The sequence below is a fragment of the Lytechinus variegatus genome, chromosome 2 (genome assembly GCF_018143015.1).
Source record: "Lytechinus variegatus isolate NC3 chromosome 2, Lvar_3.0, whole genome shotgun sequence".
NCBI classification, from domain to species: domain Eukaryota; kingdom Metazoa; phylum Echinodermata; class Echinoidea; order Temnopleuroida; family Toxopneustidae; genus Lytechinus; species Lytechinus variegatus.
In genome coordinates this window covers 5,341,671-5,368,511 of record NC_054741.1, presented here as the reverse complement: position 1 = coordinate 5,368,511, position 26,841 = coordinate 5,341,671, and the positions used below count along the sequence as shown (strand labels likewise).

Genomic DNA, 26,841 nt, shown 5'->3' with positions numbered 1-26,841 from the left:
ACTCCCTCTATTGATGGTGCCATGTACAGGACTTACTGTTCCTCTGTTGACTGCAGTGTCCATCTTGTCCATCTTGGTTTAATCTAAGCCATCAGGTGTTGCCTTGGAAGCCTGTAGGATGGTACACTGCCTTCAGTTCATCCCGAGACATTGCCTTCAGATCAAACCCCTTTTTCTCTTCTTGACCTGAAAGAACGAAGGAAAGTATCACTTCATTAATGAAAAATCTACATTCCTTCATAAAAAAAGCAATAAAAATTGTGACATCAGATCAATTTTCTATGTACCAATACATGTTGGTTTTCGCCATTTCTCATGATTTGTTTGTTTTTTGACCTTTTGTTTTTCATTGTTCTTTTGATGAACTTTGTCAGGGACTCCTTAGAGATCATAAATGCCATAGAATAAATCCATTTAGACCAGCAAAACTAAAAATAATCATAAATCTATATTTGGTTGAAAACGCAAGTTGCATTTTGTACACAAAATCATGTTTTTGAGCAATTTTTTATCTGACATGCACTTACAAAATGTTGCATAATTTCTGAACCGCATACCCCGGGATGTCACAAATTTGGTCTCAAAAGATGTGCAAGACTTAAAAGTAAAAAGTCAGCGAGCAGTCAAAAATTTCGCACAGCGAAAATATTGCGCGAATCAGCCTAGATAGGGTTAAACCATTTTGTCTGAATTCCACTTAGGTCATACACACTTTGAATAATATCCACTTTGTCTATTAGATGGACAATTTATCAAATCAAATTTTCATTTGACAAAAAGAGTAGACAAAGTAGAGATTTGACTTACTGGGCATTAGACTAATTAGGCTTTAGGCAAGGTGTTTCATAAAGCTGTTCGTAAAGTTACGCACAAGCTTACGAACGACTGGGTCCTGACTCAATTACATAAGGATATATCACTTGGCATGAGAAGGTAACCAGTTGTGCGTAAAGTCAAGTGTATCTTACGAACAGCTTTATGAAACACACAGGTGTAGTGCAGACCAAACACTACTTGGACCAAAATTAGTGTATACCAAGGGCCCGTTTCATAAAGAATTTGCAACTGTAGTTACTTTGCCATAATGGCAACTACCATGGAAACATTGATTCTGATTGGCTGCTGAGCCCTGTCGCCATGGTAATTGCCATTGTGGCAAAGTTACAACAGTTGCAAGGCCTTTATGAAACGGGCCCCACATAGGATAGACCATGTGGTAATAGAGTATATGAGAAGGAGTCCAACTGATTGTAGAACAAATGAATATAAACCCAGAACAGAGCAGGTTGGATACAAACAATGCATTCAAATTTGTGTGCCTCTCGAACAACCAAAGTTAAAGCAGGGAAGTACACATTCATGAGTAAAAAAATTATTTGGCAAGTTATCACATAATCTATAATGTAAACATTTTACTCAGTAGTCATGAAGATATCATATGGAGTGCTGCAAAAAACTTGCAGTTGATTGCAAGTCAAAATTTGGTCCACAAATCAATCACAAGTCTTGCAATTCATTGCAAATTCGCAACTGATCATTTTTAATGATCTGCTTCTTTAATCAAATAATATACATTGATTTGCTGTCGTCAAAATTGATCTCTTGTAAGTTTGGAACTAAAATTTGCAATTGATCGGAAGTATTTTCTTGCAACATCCTGTAGGGGAAGGCGGGGTAAGTTGTGACAGTTTTTGCTTTTTGCATGTTAGAATTGATATGATTAATAATCTTGTCGAAATAAGTACCTTGCCTTGAAATTTCATTCTTCTGAAATATTTTCCACCTATATATAACTTTCTACCCCAACACTGAAAGTCATCGTGACCTTTGAAAAACCGATGTCAAATGGCTCAACTTGCCCCATATATGGGGTAAGTTTGAGCCACCTTCTGGGGTAAGTTGAGCCACAAAAACTATGTACAAAATGTATGGGGGGACAGCCAGCATGTCACTTTTTTGTTTAGTGTCTTTTCACTTGCTAATTCCTTATAAATACTAACATCCTGTAAAAGGAAAAGAGCAGTCATGTATATTTGCTCCTTTCAGCCTGCATTTCAATCTATTTTATGGTTTGTTTGTTTTTTAAGATACTTACCATAGGAATTACCATGGCTCAACTTGCCCCATGCTGTTTGGCTCAACTTACCCCAGTCCGAACTTAGTGCGATAATTTTGTATCCACAAATTTATTATGCATCCATCATATAAAAGACTATGACAAGAATTAAGATCCATACCTGGACTAATAATATTGTTATCATGTCTTTATTATATTTAAAGACGTGTGTGTTTATAAAGCACTTATATATTTCACACTCTTTTTTACTTTTTTGGCTGAAATTCATATTTTTCCCTCTAAAAAACTACTTTTTGTTTCAAAGTTGGAAACAATGTGGTGGGGTTACGGGTTATGCTATGGGTCTTCAATACATGGCACCACCACAATGTCTGACTCATTCATTATTGGCCTGGGGCTGGTGGCTCAACTTGCCCCTATGCTCAACTTACCCCGCCTTCCACTATGTCTTAGAGAAAGTTTGTGCATGCATAAAAATAACTTGTGAAAACAGTTACAACTGATGACATTACCTTCCATTTCTCTAAGCTTGGCAACCTTTGGCTTTAATCCATTCCTCAGATCATTGATCTCTTCGTCCAGCTTCTTCTGATCTGTAAGGTGATGTATACACACAAACGAAATGGGAACATTTAGATTGAAGTTGATAGACAGAATGTCCTGTAAGGGCTCTTGGTGCAATAAAAGCAAATCTCTATACTTCTTCAAACCTTGATCACAAAAGAAATGTGAATATGTAAGAACAGATTGGTCTGACAGAACTTCAAATTCATATGCTTAGTGCAATGAGAAATGTTTGCTTGCTCAAATCAAGCACAGATGCTCAGCAATACAACCTAATAACATCATTATGATTCCTAGCAGATCCATTCATTACAGTGATGTACGAGTCATATCTGATAGTCAACTGACCAACTTTATTCAAAGTACTTAGAGGACGGTCCTCAGTTCTGTCCTCACATTGCTTGGTTTCATAATACATGTAACCCTGAATACATGTATTCAGATACTTCAGGCAGGGAGAAAGAATCTGCATTTTGCCCTATTTTTTAATGTGTCTGACAGCTGTGAAAATTGTACAAAATGCCCTAAATAATGCCTCAACAAAAAAATAAAGAAGAAAATAATTGAATATTTTGTTTGAAGGGGTGGCATGATGAATATTGATGCAGTCATTCAGGATCAATATGTTCAAACAAGGCAAAAGTGATTTTGTGTCTCGACCACTTATGAAAATAACCAGAAATATCGTGATTTACGAGGGCATGCAACAAAATTGTATCGAAACTTCATTGTAAAATGACTGGGATGGAATAACACTTGTCATAAAAGCCTTTCAAAAAAACTTTAATGTTGACCTGAAAATGACCTTTGACCTTACCATGTAACCTCTGACTGCAGAATAACATACATGTCCCCCAAGTCCATCTACAATCCAAGTTTGGTTGAAAAGTGACTTACAGTTGCGGAGTTAGGTGTCATAAGAGAGTCTTGCATGTAAACTTTAAAGGGATAGTCCGGGCTGAAAATATTCATATCTTGATACATAGAGTAGAATTCATTGAGCAAAATGCCAAAAATTTCATCAAAATCGGATAACAAATAATAAAGCTATTGAAGTTTAAAGTTTAGCAATATTTTGAGAAAACGGTCGTCATGAATATTCATTAGGTGGGCTGATGATGTCACATCTCCACTTTCCGTTTTCTTATGTTATTACATAAAATCATATTTTTTTCATTATTTTATACCTGTGTGAATAACATATCTCCCTTATAATGAAATAAGGTGCAGCAATAAATATCTAATGCACTAAATCAGTTGTCAATCCAATTTTTCTAGCTCTGGGAGGAAAAAAATTGAATAAACCTAATTTCCTATAATAAAATACAAAAGAACAAGTGGGGAAGTGACATCATCAGCCCACCTAATGAATATTCATGACCGTTTTCACAAAATATTGCTAAACTTAAAAATTCAATAACTTTGTTATCCGATTTTGATGAAGTTTTCAACGTTTTGCTCAGTTACTTCTACTCCATTTATTAAGCTATAAATACTTTCAGCCCGGACCATCCCTCTAACATTGACCTGAAAATGACCTTTGACCTTACCATGTGACCTCCGACTGCAGCATAACTGCGGGTCCCCCAAGTCCATCTACCATCCAAGTTTGGTTGAAAAGCGACTTACGGTTGTGGAATTATGTGTCATTAGGTTTGTGACGGACGGAAGACGGACAGACGACAGATGAAGGACGACATTTCGATCCCTAAGTCTCGCCTTCATCTCTGGTGGGCGAGACAAAAAGAAAACAGTTTTCAGGCAACTCACCATTCGTCAGCATCGTCTTGACATTCTTGGCTGGAAATTTGATGAAAGTGTTCCCGAAGCTGACCCATGTTTTGACTTCTACATGAAGAAATAAAAGAAATGACTCAAGTAAATCAGTCAGGTGTAACCAGTGTTATTTGCATAAGGGCGAGATGAGCCAAGCTAAAAATATTCAAATTGTGTGCAGATTCAATAATACGAAAAAGAAATAAGTATTTACAGACAGATGTAATAATGCTAAGAATGCAACAACTCTACACATATGTAGGAACCCTCAGTCAGACGACAATGCATAAAATTTTCAAAAAATATATATTTTGCATAAAATGAATGTTCACTTTGAAAAAAAAATGCAAAATTTGTATCTTGTGTACTATTTACCACTGGATGGCGCATGCTAACAACTAATTATTTTCATTATTCACTGAACTCTCATGTAATGCCCAACAATGCCATCTAGGATACAATTCTTCTTTTTTTTCCAGAGTCCAGAGAAGATAGGCCTCTATTAATGTCCATTGCTTAACACCCCTCCCCCAGAAATGCTTACATGTAAACAGCAGTTAAACATTTTGACTTGTGAAAATGTGAAAAACCCTTTAAGACCGAAGAATTTTCCAAATGTAAGCAGTTGATAATCAATACTTATTATGAAAATATGTGTAATAAGTAACACTTAATGTAGGGAACTCTGAATGAAACACAATTATTCACAATCAATGCTTCAGCTTTTTTATTCTGTAAAAATTACCCTGTAGTAGGAAATTTCACCATTTACATACCCTTTTTACTCTTCTGAGATTCTGTCCGGTTTTTGAGCGCTCGCACTGCTTCTCTGCTTTGGTTTCTCTTCCGATCAAGATCCACAATCTAAGTAAAAACAAAATGGACAAAAGCAATGTGAACAATTAGGCCTGTTTGTTTGATATACCAGGAGCCTGAATCATCAAAATGCTATTGATCTAGATCTATCTATTCACTGCCATCGGATTTAGGGTTAGGTTTTGGGTAGGGTATAGTGTTAATCCCAGGGTTTAACATGATGCCGCCCTCTATATGCATGTTGTAGCTAAGCTACTAACAAAGATGACAAAATGGGGATGTCAAAATCGGTTAAGTTACAGTACATCTGATCTTCTCATAATAAATTTCTGTGGTTTTTTATGTATGGTAAGGTCCCCTAAGTCTGTGCCGTGCCCCTTGTCTGTGCACACATGTACATGTACATGTATCTGCAAGATTCTAGTAAAAGAAGATATGCGACAACAAACTTTACAGATGAAATGCATAGAAAGGTATTCATTAAAACAACCGACTCAAAATGGTAGAAAAATCATGAATTTTCAATTTTAGGCATTTCATGTGATGGCCTCAAAATGCAGCCCTTCTCATCACAATCCCTGAATCATGTGTAAAGCGAATGGTTGCACAGACATGGGGCACTATTCTTTTTTGTTCAATCTGAAAATGACTGGCCCAGGTGTTTTTCCAAGAATATCATTTATATTTCTTCCATATTTTCTTGAGAATACAAGGAAAAATGCTATCAACTAAAGTTTCGTGAACTAAAAAGAAATTGATATCAAATCTTTCTTAAGTTAAATAGTTAGGCACAAAGACATGGGGCCCATATATTTTTGTCATTTTCTCCAGCTGCAGTATGCTGCAACCCGGGATGGGGGGGGAGGTGGCCAGGGGGGCACTTCCATTTATGAGTGGATACCATGTCCATGCATGACCCCAAAAACATGGAAAAAGGATCTCTCTTTCAAGATAGGGCACGTCACATAGGTAACATAATATTGAGTGTCAAAAACTCTTAAAATAATGAAAAAAAAGGGTATGTATTTGTTTATGGTCCAATTTGCGAGGGTATAAAAAGACTAAAATACTTGATAAAGAATGTACATTTTGCCCCAACACTACGTGTTTACGGTCCGATATGAGCGAGGTGTGAGGGGTGGTACTAAACCCAATGAAAGTAAAGGTAAAGCTGATGTCCATGACATAATTAAGATATTGTTGTGCTTGTTTAGGGGGTCAATCCAGGGAATACTTTAAATACTCAAGGGTAGTGTTTTGAATCCAATACTTGTTAAGGGTAGGGTTTCACACACCAATTTTGTGAAGGGGTACATTTTCAGAACATGGAAAATACTTAATTAAGGGTGCTTTTCGAAACCCCATGGTCATGCATGGCATCTACTCATCAATGGAAGTCCCCCCCCATCCCCTCTCCCCCTGGGTTGCAACAATGGAAAAAAATATTTGGGGGCCTACATACTTAGGTTTCAGAATTTGAGGAGGAAAAAAAGGAAGAACAGTTTTGTGTCTGAGTTTAAAATAAACATAACTTTACCATAAGATTATTTGTGTGTGTGTCTGTATGTACATGTAGATCACAAAAAAGTCAACACAACATGGGAACAATATTCATTTATTCTCTTTGAATCATTTCATGTTCAAAATGAAATAACAATTTATAATATTTCACCACACATTCCACACATACAACAGATTCTAAATCAATTTGCAAAATATAATAATGGCAACAAGGTCTACAGTCCAGATGAACAAATTGAAACTGAGTGGTTATATGCAGGGCTCGACACTAGCGGCGGTCCGACGGTCCCAGACCGGTAAAAATCGCTGTCGGGCCAGTAGATTTTCAGAAATTTGAAGATTTACTGGTCCGACATGACCAGTAAAAAATATCATTGTCGGGCCAGTAATTTTTCCAAAAATAGCAAGATTTAAGGGTCCGACATGACCAGTAATAAAAACCATTGTTGGGCCAATAACTTTTCCAGAAATGGTCAAATTCACAGCAAACCATTTCCCCCCGTTAAATTCTGCATTTCACACACAGAATACACACAGAATGAATCGCACGTAAGTGGTACTAGAGTACTATACAGCATGCATACAGTGTACATGTAGTCTGCCACACAAACCACATGCTAAATTCTCCACTGGCCGCACGAACGAAGCCTGGCTAAACTCTGGCAGAAATCTCTCACATAACTGTCAAAATCCAAGGTTCATACTCATGAAAGGCTCTTATAATGTCCATATTTCCTAAAAATTGGAGCAACTCTGTCATTTGTAAGCAGTAAAAGGAGAAATTTTCACTTCTGTTTGGTTCAAACAGATCGGGTTTCGGGTGATATCGTCTGAATACATAATAGCCCCACATATGCATTTATGTGTGTGTTGATACACTAATGGTATCTGCGAATTTCTTTCCTAGCTATTTTAAATGAGAAAAGAAACTGATAAATTATTTATAATAATTTTATCTTTCTTCCTATCTTTCTTTCCTTCTTAATCTTTCTTTGTTTCTTCCCTCAATTTTTTTTGTTACTGTCTTTCTCTTTTAATTTCCCTTGTTTTCTTTAATTCATTTTTTCTTTCTATCCTTTTATAAAATATTTTCTCTATTCCTTTTTCTCTCTCTTTCTTTCTGATATTTTCTTTCTTTAGTTTTTGAGTCCATCCATCCTATATTCATCTCTTCTCTTCCTTTCTTTCCTTCCTTCTTTTTACCCCTTTCTTCATTCTTTGTTACTTTCTTTGTTTGTTTCTTCCATCCATCATTTATTTACCCTTTCTTTTTTTATTTTCAGCCCTTTCTTTCTTACATTCGTTCCTTCCTTTCTTCTATCTGTCTTGTTCTTTCCTTTTTCCCTTTATTAATTATATCATTTTACCTTTCCTTTCTTTTTTTTGACTGCTTGCTTCCTTTCTCTCCTTTATTCTTTCATTCCTTCCTTTCTTTGTCTCTCGGTCTTTCTTTTTTTTCTTCCTTTCATCTATTCTTTTACCTTTTCTTTTTTTTATAATTGCTTGCTTCTTTCCTTCCCTTCCTTCCTTTATTTATTTCTTTCCTTCTATCTATCATTTTACCTTTCCTTCATTTCTTCCTTAATTCCTTCCTTCTTTCAATTCTTCCTTCCTTTCTTTCTTTTGTCCGTCTTTCCATCTCTCCTTTTACCCTTTCTTTTTTATTGCTTGCTTCATTTCCTTCCTTAATTTCTTTTCTTTCTTTCTTTCTTATATTTGTTCCTTCTTTATTCCTTCCTTTCCTTCTTTAGTTCTTTTTTCTTCCTTCACATCTATCCTTTCTTTACCTTTTTTTCTTCCTTCCTTTCTTTTATTCTTTCTTTTCCTTCCTTCCATCCTTCCTTTCTTTCTTTCTTCGTTTCTGTTTTTCTTCGTTGCTGTCTTGCTTTCTTTTTGTCCTTCATTTTCCTTCATTTTTTTTTTGTGGGGGGGTAACGAAAGGCTAGAAAAATAAACTTGCGCCTTTTCTTAATGTTTTCTTTATTTTTGGGACCAGTAGATTTTAGGTTCGGACCAGTAAAAATTTGAAAAACTGGGTATCTACTGGTCCGACATGAATAGGTTGGACCAGTAGAAAAAATGGGTTAGTGTGGAGCCCTGTTATATGGCTGCAAAATTAATATTTTAGAAGTTTTATCCATTATGTTTTTGTTTTTTTTTCTTTTTTCAGGCCATTAGAACATGAATGAGGACAGGCCAACACCAAAACAAGTTAATTTGGAGCCTAGCCTAGAAGCACTCATTCACAGCGATTAATCGCTAATCTTTGTGTTATGGGCCCCAGGTCATTTGACCTTGCTCATTCAATGAACAAGGCTATGATGCCATGCCCATGCCATGGTTTGAACTTTGAAGTTGTAATCTGTATAATCATGTCAGAATTTATTGAGGAACGTTCTAGCCAATTTACATGATTCAGTGCTGGAACTTACAGGGAAAGTAGAAATATCGGGGGCAAAAGTCTAAATTTTGCCCAGCGCGGATAGTATAGTGAGTGACTGTATTACCGACCGGCCTTGTATTACCGAACCGAACGCGCGCATCATATGCGTCAGAAAATAATCAAATACGCTCAAACCTTTGCAACTTCCTTCCAAAGGGAACTTAAATAGAAAAATGATGAAAAATTATCAAAAACACAATTTCGAAGTCTTTATATCCTCAAAACAATAAAATATGGTCAAAATAGCTCATCAGTGACTTTGTTGTTTTCCCAACTTTTCCCATAGAAAACACACGTTCGGTAATACGATACCTTTTCAAGTGACCAAAATATTTCACTTGCGAAGAGGGGTCCGATTGGAAGCTGATGTCGTAAAAATGAAAAACAATTTCGGCAAAATTTCTGCATGTTTATATTTTGTAGGTATTTGTGTATTTATGGTGAAAGTTTGGTGAATTTTATTGGAATAATGTGTTTGATATGATCAAATTCATGAAAAGTGTTCGGTAATACGATCCACTACCATATACGCAGTTGTTGTGTGTCCGAACAATCAGTTTTAGAAAAAGTCATTGGAAAAATTTACAAGCAAAGTTTCATCAATTTTTAGTTCAAAATGTTAGGATTATTATGGAGAACAAAATATAAGATGATTACTTCCATTGAATTAGCCGCACATAGTTTTGTAGAGATTTTTACTCGCACTATTCATCTGGGCACTTGACAAGGACAAGACGACAAGTACGATAATATGCCAACGGCAGTCTGTATGGCAGTGAGTCCAAACTTCGTGCGCGTCCATACTTCACAGACGGTCATTATCTAAAAAACTAGCCAATATTCTTAAAATCTGACATCATCAACGTGAAAAGCGACCTAAAATTACCCTTTGCTTGAAGTTTCTTTAGGATGAGTTCAGTACTCAGGAAAATATTGGCAAAGATCGGCAAATTTCACCGCTAGCGCCCGTTTTAAAGAAATCAACAAGCATCACAATATCACCATTTAGCAAGCAGAAATCATCAAAAATGTGAGTTAAATGTGGTACTAACTGATTCCATAGCATTTTGCCATCAATATGATATAAATATTTCACTTTTCGAGCCTGAGTTTTTTGTTTAAATCTCCACAAAAGCTTTTGGTGCGCGAAGTTAGGTCACACTTTTTATGAACGGTTTTCCAGCACAGCCCGCATTCGCCGATCGGAATAGAATTTTGAGATCGCGATACCGGGGAAACCCCTTTACGATCTTGCCGTCAATGTGGTAACTATTTCTTGAATTGGTTTTGTATAAATTATGAATATTTTGTGAAAAAAATTAAGCCTGATAAATATTTTTGAAAAGTGCGCGAAGTTTTGACACCCCATCATAGTACTTTACAGGAAGAAGAATTCACATTTTTAGTGTAATCCAAAGACAATAAAAAAAGGCTTCAAAAATATTAAGTGTCCGGACACCCGACCCCCCATCCTACCGTACAAACTACAATCCCTGCATCTGTGGAGGGTAATTCACAAGTCCGTTTGTAGTGAATGATTTCTACTCTGAGACTATAAGTTAGGAGCCTCCTGTCCTGGCAGTGGCACGCCATCGGGGCCGGGGAGGCGCCGGCTGAGTTTATCTACTGTGTACCGTATAGCAAAGTACCGTACTCGCCATCGACCGTGAAAAAATTGTCACTAATGCATCTTTAAAAAATTAGTTTAAGACAATATACCTGCTGTTTTTCGGTGAGAATTTCTTCTGCAAGTTCCTCTAATTCACCAAGATGCGTTAAGACGAAGTTCGTATCTCTGGATCTGGACATTTTGCATGAAATACCAGTAGTCGACTTGGCCTTGATCGTTAAATGCCGACGTAACGTCTCACTAGACTGCATGCAGGTATCGTCACGCGTCCGGTGTTGGCCTTGGTGTTGGAATGCTTTCCCTTTAGCTCCAAAACTTATTCTGAGTTTGTAAAACTGATCCAGACCACATTATTGACATCTCAACAACTAGTGACTTTTCGGGACCATCTTCATTATAACTTAGTTTAGTGTTATATAAATCGTGTAAAAATTGGCCTAACGCCAACACCAAAAGCTATAAAGGTCAACACTGAACTTGAAATCACACTGAGCTCACTCTCAAGTTTTCAGATCCTTCTATACCAATTCACATCATCGCGCATAATCCATAACTCAGTCCCTTTAAATTGAGGTCTCTGGAAAATTTTGAGAAAATTTCCAGCCAAAACAATGTCAAAAATTGGAGCTATGGGGGGCTGCCCCTAGCTCCCTATACCCATTGGTTATTTGCCCATGAAAAGTGTAAACATATCCTAATCATAACACAAACTTTGACAGAGAGAAGAACCAAGGGATGAAAGCCTCGATGACCCCCTTTGCAAAATACCCATTCTGCACGGGTTTATGCAGTACCTTGTCAATCAAGACCAATAAATCTCACCCCTCCCCCCCCATAAAAAAAAAGATGAATGGCAAATTTCTCAGGACTTTTGTAATGAAACTCTTTTTTTGCTTGTCGGTTTTCTCGGGACTAAAATGACATACATGTTGAAGTGAAACCCTTGTACTTGTTAAAATAACATCAGAACCCATTTCAAAAAAAGAAAAGAAAAAGTCTTTCCAAGGGCCCTGGTTTTCACATAATTGCAGCTCTTTATTTACCCCTCCCATCATAACCTCGCCATGAGCTTGTCTCTCCCTCTCATCTGCCAAATTATCCCTTTTTACAGTATCCATGGTGATGCATGCATCTGTGGGCCTAATCTGCCTTACTATCCCACCCCCATATACCTCGCAATGATATTCTATTTCATTTTCCTGTTCCACAAGACTCACTTTCACTCTTCCCGTTTTTTTTATTTTTGTTGTAATTCTTTCAACCCTTATCTCTCTCTCACACACACAAGCACACCCTCACACACACACACAGAAGTATATACACCCATATCCCCCCTCCCTCGCAAGGGCACACACAGGATGTTTTGTGCAAGTTACCTCGGTCACATTTGCTCTAATGCGGCCGTACAGTGATTCGAAAACAGCCGTTTAACATTGTGTGCCAGCTACATATAGGTGGTTTGAATAAAAAAACAACGGCTGTTTTCGATTCGCCATATGGCCGTTGTAGAGCAAATGTGACCGAGGTATAAGGAGACATCTCCCCTTCTTTAAATCAAAACTAAAGGGTCTGCTCATTATTCTTGATCAAATAAAAACATTGGTAAATAAAGTTTCTAGTGTTTTACAATTCTGATTTCACAAGAGTATATTTTAGTAAATGTCAGTAAATTCCAGCAAATATATTTTGTGGATGCTTGAAAATCTTTTTAGATGATTGAGTCGAGTTATCATTTACCGGTAAGCCATGCGATGAGTCTGCTCATGTGCTCCATGGCTCCAGTATTTATTTCAGACATTCAGACTAATGTGTTTGTGTTTTAACAACATACAAATGAATTATTCCCCAACTATCTAAACATGCATGTTGCAATCAACACTTTTGGATCTAGTTTAATAAACTTATTTCAAATCTGTGAAGCAAAAGTGATATATTTGTGATATTCATGTTTACAGATCATAAACAAAACAAATACAATTTCATTGTTGCTTTTAATAACACTTATCAATAGTTTAATGGCTAGAATTAATTTATACAAATTAACATAAACACAAATCTTTGTAACACGTTTCCTTCGGATTTTACATGTACATCGACAACAACGTTATATATATTTACATAAACACACACATATATATATAGATGTATATATAACAAACATTACATATTCATTTAAACTCTGATTTGATGTAAAAATATCTTACATTGATTTTTTTCTCTTTAAAGGTATATACCAATGTCTATATATCTTTTTCCTTTCCAAATTATCCAGGCCTATTAAATGTACTGTTTTCTTTCTTCATTATCAACAATTTACAGACATCATTTTCTTCTTTCCTTCTTCCTCAAAAGTCGAAATATAAATACAACAAAATTCAATCACAATTAGGACTAATTGATTCACATAATACCTTACACAAATCGCCTGTATCAGGCATCATACTTGTAATACAGAACAATTTACCAAACATTTTTCTACAATATGAGTAATAAAATGAACAATCAGTTTCAATAATGACACAATGAGTTTACAACTTGTTTTGAAAACAAAATATGCAGTTTCAGCACCATTATAATAATAGAAATTGATAACAATTGAATCATGATATTGGACATATTTTATAATCTGAAATCACGAAGAATCCATTTCCAGTCTATTTCATTCAAGGTATCATTTTAACCACTAACTGGTATGCCATACAGGCATTTTATATTTTCTTTCCTTAAATAAGAGGCCAGTTTCATAGAGCTGATCAGTTAGGTATACCAGACTTTGCAAAAAATGAATTTAAAGTGAAACAATAGATCCTTATAAGTTTTTAATGAATTGTGACTGAGTTTCCAATGATCCCACTTGGTTTAATAGATGCAAGAAATGAATCTTATTGGAAAAGTAATTGTTTGAATGCAATATTATAAGCACAAGGGCCAATAATTGAGATTTTGTATTTTTACAGGCTCATGAGGAGGGCATTTTGCATGTAAAATCACCTACATGTTCACGTGCTAGTTATTTATGCAATTTATGAAATAAAATCTACATCATATTCCAATATTGCATTATATAAAATGACCGCGTACTACAATACCATATTGCAGTTGGTCATAAAATCATTCATTATCGTGAACATGAATGAAAATGGCAATAATAAAATTGATTTTTCCGGAATAAATTAATTGCAATTGAAGAAACAAGTTCACCCAAATATTTTTCCAACCATCTCTCACTGTCGTTGAACACAGGAAGCAAATATTTCATGAAATATCTTTATCATCATGAAAAAAAGGAATAGCACTTTGTAGTTAATCAGTGGCAGATCCAGGGGGGGGGGGCTGTCAGCCACCCCCCTTGAAAGTGGTAAATGGCAGGGATATGCGAGTGAGGACCTTTTTTTTGGGGGGGAAGAGGTTGTCAAATTTTCCTTATAAAAATCCCCCAAATCCTGGATCCACCCGAGTTTATAATATTCACTGAAATGGAGGCCTTACATTTTTCTGATTTGTGAAACGGCCATATATTTTTTTTTCTGAAAATGACATACTCAAACTCTGTTATGACCAAATAAATAAGAGTGCTTTCCTGCATAACAAGTGTGCCTTAATTTTTGACAAAAATGTATTTTTGTCAAAATGAGATGTAACTGTACAAAATGTTCTTACCTGGTTGGAACATAGATAATGACTAACATGATGAAGTTTAAGATGTAACATCGTATCCATTGTCATGAAAACGATTAACAATAAGATAAGCGAATAAAAGTCAGGAGTTACAATCTGATGTACAGCTGTGCTGTGTTTAAACATGGAGGTAACTCCTTAGTTTAAATATTAAGGTGGCAAGAAAATTACAATACTTAAAAAAATTCTTGTTAGCACTTCAGCACACAAGGCTAGAAGCGAAGGCAAGCCTAAAACATCACAAGTATAAAAAATGTCTTCTGGAGTAGCAAAAGTGAAATAAATAGTACCTGTACTTAGATCGTAAATTGCAACTAACGGTGGTACATTCTGTCTCTTCATTGTTTCAATCCAGCAGAAGATCCAAGCAGTGTCAAATTGGCCACCCCCCCTAGCAAATTTTCCTCTTCCAATTCATTGTGAAAATCATCAATGCTTTGGCGTTAGCACTTGAACTGTACCCCACCTATTTGGAAATTCCTGGATCAAATCTGCTAGGTGTATTTTAAGGTCTATCCAAAAAGCACGACAAAGCATTTTTGCTTAAATGAAAAAAATTATTGAAAATCCGAAGGTAGATAAGAGAGACAGATATTTAAGGCTTCATAAATATAAACAGAACATGGAATTTGATATTGACATAAGATTACATCAATCCAAATTTACTACACAACATTTAATCTTACTAATCTAATTGTTCAAGGAGATCACTCCGATTTTGTGTCATTCTTTTGTCATAATGGACCCCTGTGTTTAATCATACCTATTAAGAAAAATGCCCTCATGAAATCCGATAGAGAGGTCCAGCTAATATGAAAGTCAAAATACTCTGTAATACTGATGCAATGAGGTGAAATATACCAAATAAAACATTTACTCAATTTAATACCAAACATGCATTTTTCAAAAGGATTTTGTGCAAATGAATTAGAAATAACATAAGAAAAGAGATATACTAGTAAGTAATAAATTGATATATATCTTTTAAAAAAAGTGCAAGAGTAATCAGCCAACACAACTAGTTGCATTGATTGTCAGCCCGGGGGGGCCACTTCCTTTCACGAGTGGATACCATGCGCGACAATGGGGTCTAGAAAAGCACCCTAAACACATTTTCCGTATACTGAAAATGCACCCCTTAACAAGTATTGGCGTGTGAAACCCTAGTACCTTAACAAGTATTGGAAACAAAACGATACTCTTGGCAAATATTCCCTGAAATGAACCCCTAAACAAGTACAGGAATATTTTATTGTTATGCCACGGGTCCTTCGGTCGTCGGTTTTACCTTTACAAATCATTTGGTTTGTACGACCCCACCTTCCACACCTCGCGCAACTATCGGACTCTAAACACATAGTGTTGGGGCAAAAAGGACATCCTTAATAAAATATTTTAATTTTGTTTTATCATCCCCAAAAATTTGACCCTAAGCACGTAACTTTCCTAGCGAAAAAGATACCATTTTTTCATTATTTTTGTGTTTTCGACACCCTTATCACGTTACGTACGTAACGTGCCCTATCGTGAAAAAGACATCCTTTTTACGTGTTTTTTTGGTCGCGCATGGTATCCACTCGTCAATGTAAGTGGCCCCCCGGGATTGTCAGTTTGACCACCACTAATGGAATGGTCAAGTTGGCTTTATACCAATAAAATGCCTCTGTGGAACACAAGTTAAAGAGCCATTTCACAAAAGGTTTGTGACTGTAATGATCATACTTGAGCACTAACACATACATTCATTAAATGCATATTCTCATTTATGAACATTCAGAAATGCATCTTGTCTCAACATGATCTAATGAATCATGCTTTATATTCAACTTTACTCCTTGTGAAACACTCCTCAGTTCATCTGGTAAAATTAGCATAGTTTAGTTAAAGTGATATTATGTTGGATTAAAACCCATTTTCAGTCATAGCAAAATGAATTTCAATCAGATACTTGACTTCACTAAGGATTCCTAGCAAATTAATAGTGGATTTCAGAAATGGGTACAACAAAATGGCCTCGAGAGGGCAAATTCCTCAGTTTTCCAGGCATGTGATTTCTTAGTTCAGGTTGGTCCCTTTGAGAGGAAAACTACTTTTCCCAAACCAAACATAGAGGGAGACATACAAACCTACCAAACTCAGTGAAATTCCACCCAGTACCCAACTTAAAGGTAGCATCCAAACTCCCAACCTGACTAGCAATCACACAGTAATTTGCATGTGTCTTCACACTGGTTTAAAATGTGAATGCCCAACTACTATTCTATTGATTGCCTACGTTAATCAATATATGAAGTGATATGTAGTGATAGTAAAAAAAAAAAATAACATAACAGACCCTGCATATTTGCCCTTTCCTGCCATGGAATATAAGCATTATTATTCCTTTTTGTTAATTAATGAAAAATACAGTGAAACCTGTCTATAGTGACCATTCAAGGGAAATACAAAATGTGGCCTTTATAGACAGGCTCCTATACACATAAACTGCCTCCATGGGAATCAGTGTTAATGGTCACTATAGGCAGTGGCTGCGTTGGACAGGCGGCCACTAACACAGGTTTGGGCTGTCTAATATTAATTGACACTACAATGCAATTAACGCAATTGACACATTCAGGAATATCATGTACCTGTACAATGAAGATACACTGAATTGCTTTACATCCTGTAAAATAACACATCTTTAAAAACAGGTATTTTGTGCATTACTTCGCAAGTAATAAAAGTTGGAGCCTATAAAAAAAGTCTACAAAACAGTATGGGCAATAGCACACTGTGCAACCGTATGAATAACCCTTGTCCCAAAAGAGCAAACATGTAGCCACATAAATACATTACTTCAAACCACATGATATACTTAAAAAAAAGTGACTATTGATATACGTGAGTATAACAGTGCACAGAGTGTCAAAGTTGCAGAATAACAATTATTTTAAAGAATTCCAAATTTCAGTACAAAACAGTTTCATACGGGATTGTACATTGACGGTTTGCAGAAATACTGAAAAGCACCTAGATATAGTAAGTTACACTGAGGTATATAATCTGATACCAATAAAACATCACTGGAACGTAGAAAGCAAGAAGCATGTCTATTACATTTTGTGCTTAAAATGGGCATTTCCAAGATGACCAAAGAATCAGAAGGTCAAATGGGGAGGTCAAGGGTAACACAAATAACAGGGATGCCAGCCTGTTTTACTCACTAGGTCTGAAAACAAAGTGAGGATATTCAAAAGCTTCATAGGTGCAGTGCAATATCAAGCCTGACAGAGAAAAAAATGGGAACTTCTCAGGGCCTTAAGTCTGGCAAAAGCTTGAAGACAGCTAGCCTATAATATAGGCGGAGCATGCAGCTACGGACTCCGCACTAACGAGTCTGATGCTGTTACTCAAAACATTAGTAATATTCTGATATGGAAGATTATGAATAGTGGCTGTGATCCACCTCTACATTTAGTCCCGGTGGGGTCACTCAGCCGCAGAGGGGGACACAGATGACCACAAATGTAAGTGACCCCCTATTGCAGTCAATTTCAAGGACATTTTGTGAAATTTACCCCCCTATTTTCATGCAAAACAAGGACAAAATTGCGGTAAAATGGTACCTTGAAACACCCCTAATTATAAGATTGTAAGGACACTTTTGCCCATTTTGCAAATTTACCCCTATTTACCGTATTTCAAGGACATGGCATTTACACCCTTTCCTCATTAGAGGAAATTGCAACACAGGCGTCAGAGTGCTCAGTCCTTAAAGATGACCAAGAGCCATGTCATACTGATACAATAATCCAAAAGAACTTTATTTTTCTTGAAAAATAAGAAAAGTAGAATTCTTTGTAAAAATAAATGTAGAGTTGTCCATATAAAGATACAGAGCATGATGCGCGCGCCCTCTGCGGCTGGTGACTCGGCGACGGATTTTACTTCCCGTAATTGTTCTCCCCTTTTTCCTGACCCCTATTTCCATCAGATCGAGGACGGTGAGCACCCCTATTTTCACTACTTCGAGGAGTGTTCTGTCTGCGGACGTTCCGTGAAATTGACCCCTTTTCCCGCGATTTTGGTAACGGTCATGCGGTCCCCAAGTCATATTGAGTGACCCCACCGGGCATTTAACCCAAGGGTCTTGCTTTTTTTTTTTAACAACAAATATCCAGAGGCAGTTGTTGTTTTTTCACAAAAGCCCCGTGCAGAATACTGGTCAATCAAAAGAACTACAACTGAAGCAAAACAGGAGTGTATAAGCGTGGCAGCTTTGCATCTTGGAGCCACTGTTTGCAGTGTTCTGCACAAGATGTATTGCTTACGTTCAACATAGTAGTAAAGATATAGCTGCAGCTTCCACCTAGATTTTAGGCTAGAAGACCACTGGCACCACTGTTATAAGATTCAGAACAATGTTTTATTTCAATAAGCTTTGACCTCTGCACGTTTGGCCACTTGACAGGACCTGTAACACAAAGGTTCTTGATTAATCACTAACTGAAATGGCCTATCAGGATCGCCGTTGCATGTGCATTTTACTCAGTAGACTGACTACGATCCAATCAGAATCCGTCTTTCAAATTAGCGATTGATCGCTAACCATTGTATTACGAGGACCTGGTCAACAAAAAAAGTAACAAAACTGTTGATTGATGCATTAATTTTTTAAATGCTACATCATACTCCAAGTCAACCACATGTACAAATACACAATAAAGATAAATAAGATGGCAACAAATTTGATTGGGATTGTCACTGGATGACGTCAGGAATTAATTAAATTCAGTTTGCCTTGACATTTCTTGGAAGGTAGATCATAATATGACACCAGACTCTTTGAATAGCAATGGAAATCCCTGTGGTATACATAATTCTTTGGGGATCAGCCATTCATGATGTACCATTCAATCAAATCATAAGCATTCATTTGCTTGATTTGACAACATTTAGACCATGGATGACAAGACAAATTTATTAGTATGAAGAATAGACGAATACCTATAGCGATTAAATAATGAACACTGATTTTATCCCATTCTATTTGGTGGATTAACAATAAGGTGAGCCACCTATCGGTTACAACGGACAGGCCGAAATTCACAATGCTCCATGGGAAAAAGTTGACATCTGGTGCATGCACTATATGCATGCATGCGATTATGCTACACTGGCCGATGCAGCACAGCTGGCTTACATCAAATTGTGCTGTTTACCAGGGTCCAAGAGGTGGGAGAGAAATTTGCAGCATATTTCTTTGCAAAATTTAGACAGTTTTTGGTGAATTCTTCCTCCACTTTTGCCATGTGGTTTTGAAGCATCACAGTCACATTACAGTACACTAGCATCGAGTGCCGCCTGGACCTGCGCACAATGTTGACCCTGAGGTTAGAAATTGGCCTGTCTGCTGAAAGTGATAGATGGCGCAACATATGCTGAATCCACAGAATTTGATTGACATCTTTGCTATTGGGTAATCCAAGTCGTGTTATAAAAGGCGTATTCAGACTGACTAAAAGCTTGTGAAAAACGGGTATTCTCAGATCGGGAAACATACCCTGATCTACCCTGAGCAGAAAATACCAGGTATTTTTGCCAAGCTGAAAGTGAAATAACTATGATATTCTGAGAAGCATATACCCAATAAATAGTGCCAAAATCACAATAACCTGCAGCTAGTTTTTCAAGGACCCATGTGTTTTTGCAGTGTAGAATTATGAGAATTTTCTCATCCCAGCTAGAAGTGGGGACAAGCGCAAGGAGCGGCTGAGATACCAATTTAAATCACAAATGCTTTTTACTAGGAGAAATTACCCCAAAAGGATATGCTTCAAGTCATTATGAATGTGGAAAATAATCATCAGGTATTTTAGGCTTGAACAATTCCTAGATATTTTGCAGGCATTCCAGTGAAGGCAGTGATCTAGTCAGTCTTGAATATGCCTTATATCACATTGAGAATATGAATGATGTGCATCAAGTGCAAAAAAACTGCACAAGATATCTAAACATACCTAAAAGGCAATACTGAAGATTAAATTGCAACTGTATTATTTTAGTTGACATTTGACAAATATTTCGAAGTTAATCTTAAACTATTAAGATATCATTACTTCAAAAAGATACCTCTTTTGAAAGAAATTTCTGAGAAGGAATTTATTTTTCCTTTAGTATATTTTAAACTCGCTATGCTTGTCTCTAAAAAATTGCACCAATGAAAAAGTTAAAAGCACAGAATATATTTTGCACCAAATCTGAAAGGAACCGAAACAAATTAACATATAAGGATGCTAAAATATTGAGTAGTTTGATTCACAGCTGTGCCATATTTTGGAGTATTCACATTCACAGAGGCCTAGTTGGACTATGCAGCCTAAATCACAGTTGTTTGGGAGCAACCATGTCTCTCTAAGCAACCTTTACAAACATTTTAAAAGATTAAAAAAAATTTCATGATTGATTTGAAAGTGGAAATATCCCTTAACTTTCTCCAAATTGAACGTAACATTTGATTCTAAATATATAGCTCTTACATTCATGAATTCCATGTTTCCTATAATTTTGATGAAAATATAGAGATTTATAAAGGTGAGTATCAAGTCCCATTGACCATTTTATTCATTTCCTCAAGGGGGTTGGTTAGAATAGAATCGGTAGCAGGGATAAGAGGGGCATAGAGTTCTGGCCTTTTCCTGGCACAGAGGGCCTTGAAAGGGGCAGACAGCTTGCCAGTTTTGGCTGGAATGTGATGAGAGGAATTGGTGGTAACAGCAGTCTTATTGACCAACCTGGTCATAGCATCCAAAGGATTGCCCTCACTGGCAGTAGCTGAGGAGAATAGGGAGGGCATGACATAAGCAGAAACAGAAGGAGTGGTATTCACATCTGGGGTGAGAGGTCTATCACTCTTAGAAACAGTGGTCTTTCGCTTGGGCGATGTCATGAGCTGATCATCGCTACTTGACGACCCAGTTGCCTTTGAGCTGTTCAGGGATTTGCTGCTCTTGCGGTTTTTATCCTCACTGTCACTATCAACTGCTTCTGTCTTTATTCTGTGAACCTGTCCATGCTCTGCACTAACAACAAAGCTGTTGCTCATGACACTTGAGGATCGTCTTGGTGCACAGATGACCCCATCTCTTTGGAGAGGTGGATTCTGACTGGGCAAAACAGGACTTTCGATTGGCTTTGGCTTATGACTGATAAAGCCACTTCTATATTTGAAGTAGCTGGATCTAGAGTTCTTCAGAGCTGATATTCCCCGATCTGTAAAGGATTGAAGGTTTGCAAGTGCATTGAATGATGAGCATTCAGGCTGGGTGTCTATGTAAAGTGCTTGACTGGTAGGCACTGCACCTGATGGGGGAGATGTATTTCCGAGGGCACTGGCAGTATGATTGCCATTAGACAGTCCTATGTGATGATCCATGAGTCCTGAATCAGAGTTGCTTGGTTCAGGTGACACAACCTCCTGTTTCACTTTCAAAGGCTGGTCAATGATCTTACCAGAAGATGGTAGCTTCCCTGATGGAGAACCACCCTGTTTTTCTTCTCTGTTGGAGTTTACAGTTCTACGCTTTCTTGCAGGGGAAGGTGGGCTGCTTTTCCCGGCTGATTTTTTGCTGCTTTCATTCAAAGAACTGATAGCATCCTCCAATTTGTTCTTACTCTTTCCAGTGAGCAATTCTTGACTAACCACTTCTCCACTTCTTGTCCCTTTCATTTCAAGAGCAGGACTCTCTGATCTGCAATTATCACCCTCTCCATCTTTTGGTTCTTGTTTCACTGGTAACCCATTAACAGCTGCAGTATTTCTGGTAATAGACTCCTGGGTTTGATTTTCAGGGATTTGCTCTGTGTTAGATTCCTCCTCGTTATTGACCTCTACTTTAACTTTGAGTATCTGCCTAGGAGAGGATGGTAGCTCTGACTGCTTATTTAATTCCTGCTTAGGAGAAGATTCATCAGTACTTGGCTGAGTGGCTGCTGCCTCACAAGCAAGTTGTGCAAGCTTTTCTAAGGGACCACTACCATTTTCAATTTGAAAATAATCTCTACTTTTCTCGCTATCACCTTTCTTTGGCAGACTGGATCCACAAGTCATATCGGTATATCCTGCTTTCAGCTGATTTTCACTTTTTTCAGGACTATTTGTAATCTTGCTGACTGGCTGAATGACAGGAACTGCTCTCCTTGCAATATCAAACTCTGAAGAACTAGAATCTTCTGTCTTGGTTACAGAAGGTGAAAAGCTTTTTTCTGTGATTGGTGACCTTGCTCCTCTTGTCAACTCAGCTGCTTGTTCTGAGGCTTTTATTCTCTTCTTCCAATGCTGAGTATGACCAGCTTCCTTAAAATCTTGCTGCAAGCTACTTGATGTCTTGACAGGAGAGGTACTTTGCTCACAGACCGGCAATTCTTTGGATTCAGTGTCCTCCTCCATAGCAGTGTTCCCAATCCCAGCTACAATCACTTTAGCAACTGTCTCTGGCAATTTCTTAATATTGGAAATGACTGTAGAAGAGTTATCAGAGTTGCTAATCTTTTCTTCATCAAAGTTACCTTCATCATAGACACCCTGACTAGTAGTAGCTGATGGAATAGTTACAACTTTATTTGTAGATTCTGAACATGACTGGGTCTGACCTTCATCACTGTTCATATCAGATCCATCAGAATGAGAACGCTTCCGAGACTTCTTCACTTGTGGCTTTTCTTCCTTGTCAGCTGTCCCACCACATTTTTCTTGAATGGCTCTTTTTAAGTAAGACCTTGTAACAAGTTTTTCAATGGCTTCAGCCATGGTGAATTTCAACTCTTTGAAATGATTAGGATTGCTTGGGCTACCTTGTGGAATACTGGATTCTGGACTATTTTCAGAATGAACAGAAGAGCAAGGATTGGTGGGCTTTGAGTGTGAGTACATCATGGAATTGGGATCTGGTAGTGGGGCCAATGCTGGCGGAACATAGACAACTGTTGATCCTGACATAGCTGCTGATTTGAATGTTCCTACATCTGTAAGACATTCTTCTTTCTGTCTAGCCCAGCTCTTGGTATTACTGCTGAATGCAGCTGGACTGAAGTTCAGCTCCTTTGCAGTCTCAACCATACTTGCCAGATTTCCCAGAGGATTGCCTCCCAAAGAAGCAGTATTGACCCTTGATCCAGTAGGCAGAACCACATCTAATTCATCTGGATTGATGTACTTACTTGTGCATTCGACTCTTGTTTTAGGAATTACAACATTTTCAGCTTCAACTGCTGGAGGATAATGCTCCGACATGAGTCCTATGGCATTTGCCCAATTGGACAACCGCTCAATTGCAGGTAATTCCTCCTCTGCCGGTGGCAGCATAGGACCGAGTAGACTTGGCTTTGTTGGATTTTCTTTGTCCTTATCAGCAGTCTTTGTAAGATTTTGTTCTCTATGACATTTCTTAATTTTGCCATTGGGGTGATGTTCTGACTCTGCTCTTTTTAAATGGCGTAAACGGTGCCTTTCTGCTTTTTCTTTTCGTTTTTCATGCCGCCGCTTTTTGTGTTTCTTACTATGGTGGTGGTGGTGGTGGTGATGATGGTGGTGATGGAGGTGAAATCGATGCTTGCTCTTCTTCTTCCCACTTTTCAGTGAGCCATTGACTGAATGCTTAGATTTGCAGGTGCTCTTTGAGAGCTTCTGGTGTTTGGCAAGACTCCTTGCATGATTGAACTCCTTTCCACATTTATGACATTTAATCTTGGAATCCTGGATACTAGTGACTTTCTTACGAACATCCACAGTGGGTTTGACAGAAGCAGGCTTCTCAGCTACTTGGTTTTCAACTACTTTCTTGTCACTAGAATGTTGTTTGATAACGGTGGAATCACTAGGTAATTGTTGAACAACTTGTGGGGTCAATACAGTCTTATGCCCAAGTGAAGGCCCAGTGATCACTTGTAAACTATTTGCACTGTACATTGGAAAAAGCATTCTCGAAGAAAGCTTGGAATGGATAGTAGAATCTACATTGGAGCTGCTATTACTTTCATCTTCATTGTCACTTTGTGATAAGAAAATGTCTCTGCTGATTGCCTTAGCTGCTTCTTCTGCACCGGACTGGCCAAGGACTGTACTGTAGTGGTTACTATGCATCATATGAAATGTCAGTTCCTCAAGATTAGAAAACGGTGCATCACAAACAACACACTTCATCACCAATTTACGAGATTTCTCATCCTGAAAGTCGATGGCCTCTGTGGTGTAATGTTTGCGCACCCTAGACAGGTGTTTATCATGACCTGTAGTGGTTAGATGCACTGTGTAACGCAGATAGTTCTCAAATGAATGATTGCACGTTGGACATTTATAGTTTGTAATGTTTGTTTTAGCTCCAGCCACGTTGGATTTTCCTTTTTGATGACTGGACATTTCATTAGTTTTACGAATAACTCCTATTTCTCCTTGCTCTCTCTTTCTATCATGATGGCTACTTCTCTTTGATAAATTAGTTCTCTGATCACTGTTTGACCCATGGTCTGACCTCAAAACAGAGCTGGAGAAATTTTGATTATGATCCAATAGATGTCTTGTGTGGCTTTGAAGTACATTTTTTCCAAAACTTGTTTGCTCTCTGGGAAACTTCTCAGGTTTGCCAGCACTCTTCAGCAACAGAGTGTCCAATTTACTGTGTAAACTTTTCCCCTTGTGTTTCACATCCTTGCTCTTTCCACAGTCTCTTGATTTCGGTCCCACCCTGAGATCCAAAGCTTCATCCTGGAAGCCAGTCGACGAACAGGATCTCAACAATCGTGGACTTGGTTGAGGCCTACCACCCAAACAAGAACTTTTTCCAGGAGAGAGAGTGCTAATTCGTTTCTGGCGGGATTCCAATTGCGATGCAGCAATCATAAAGTTCTGTGAGTTGTAGACATCCTTTTTTGAGGAGAGAAGGATGCTAGGCCTCTGCTTTGCCAGTTCAGCAGCATGCTGGGCTGGCTTGCCGATTCTTGTTGGTGGTTGCATGGCTTCGAGTCCTGCAAGTGGGGAGACTGTGATACCTTCCTCTGGACATTCTGCCTCGTCTCTCTTCACCAGAGGGTACTCATAAAGCTTGGAGGTCAAGGTGGCCGGATTTCCTTCTGGCGATTCTTTGTCCAGATCCTCCAAGACTTCTTCCTTGACCTCAGGAGGGGGTTGTTCAAGTGTGGTGTCATTGTCACTGTCATATTCTGCACTGTCCACTCCACTGCTGTGACACACTGCATAGGAAGACAAAAGATGGATGACATCATTAGGTCTTTGCATTTTAACACACGTAGGAAAGGAAGGTTAAGTTGATCTTTTACACCAACACCATGCAAAACATGGAAAAATGTGTAAATTAACTTTCTGAAATTATTGTATTCAATTAACTATTAAATCTAAATCCAGTTCAAAGGTAAAAGAAAGCAGTTGCAGCAAATAATTATTTCATGAGAAAGTCTTTAAAATCAAGGTCAACTGCTACCACATTATCATAGATCTAGTTCTGGTACATTGAAATAATCTTATCTTTGTTAAATCATGAAATAGCTGAAAACCGATAATTCTGATGATCAGTAACACAAAAAGCCATATGTGGGACAATGTATTAAAATTGTTTGGAAAAATACCTAGCATATCATGGGATTCTGAGCTTATCTTGCTCATTTCTCAGCAATTACAAATCTTATTTCAGAGCCATTTGACACATTTATATTTTTTATTCATACAACAAACAACCTGGGGTGGTCATTTCATTGGATTATTTTCGAACTAATTTTTTATATCGTTACCAGAACTCCTGGGTGTTTCATAAAGCTGTTCGTATTAAAGTTAAGAGCGACTTTAAGAACGACTGGTGATGCTTTCTTGTGGTAAATGACATACAACCAAAATGTTCATTGGCGATGGTTTACGCGTAAGAAAGGATCACCAGTCGTTCTTAAAGTCGCTCTTAACTTAAGAACAGCTTTATGAAACACCCACCTGGTATTTATCTTTAAATATGCTGCTGTTGATTTTCATTGACATTTGAGTTTCAGAAAAACAGTTTCATCAATGACAAATTATCTTCTCATCCATATCAAAGACCAACATGTTCAAAGGGTCATTTCACAAAGTTAATTCAAGTCAATCATAACTATTTAAATTCATTTACGACATCAATCAAAAGCCTTGTACTGTATATCAACATCAATTTAAGACAAAATTCATGAGATTAAGAATCATATGGAGGATGGATAATCAAGAATGATGAAAACTAAACAGAGAAAATACAATCTTGCCCACAAAGCAGCAAAAGGTTTATGCAATTCCCTCCCAAAGTATCAAAGCTATCACTTTCA

General features: G+C 37.5%; 1 protein-coding gene across 1 annotated transcript; it reads right to left on the bottom strand.

Moving 5' to 3' along the window:
* Nucleotides 1-71: 71 nt before the first annotated feature.
* On the bottom strand, nucleotides 72-11,006 carry LOC121409348 (p53 and DNA damage-regulated protein 1-like). Its single transcript, XM_041601284.1, has 5 exons — nucleotides 10,917-11,006; nucleotides 5,194-5,281; nucleotides 4,412-4,489; nucleotides 2,590-2,670; nucleotides 72-186 (listed from the first exon to the last, which is right to left on the bottom strand). The coding sequence occupies exons 1-5, from the start codon at nucleotides 11,004-11,006 to the stop codon at nucleotides 92-94; spliced, it is 432 nt and encodes a 143-aa protein (XP_041457218.1). The 3' UTR covers nucleotides 72-91.
* Nucleotides 11,007-26,841: the final 15,835 nt, after the last annotated feature.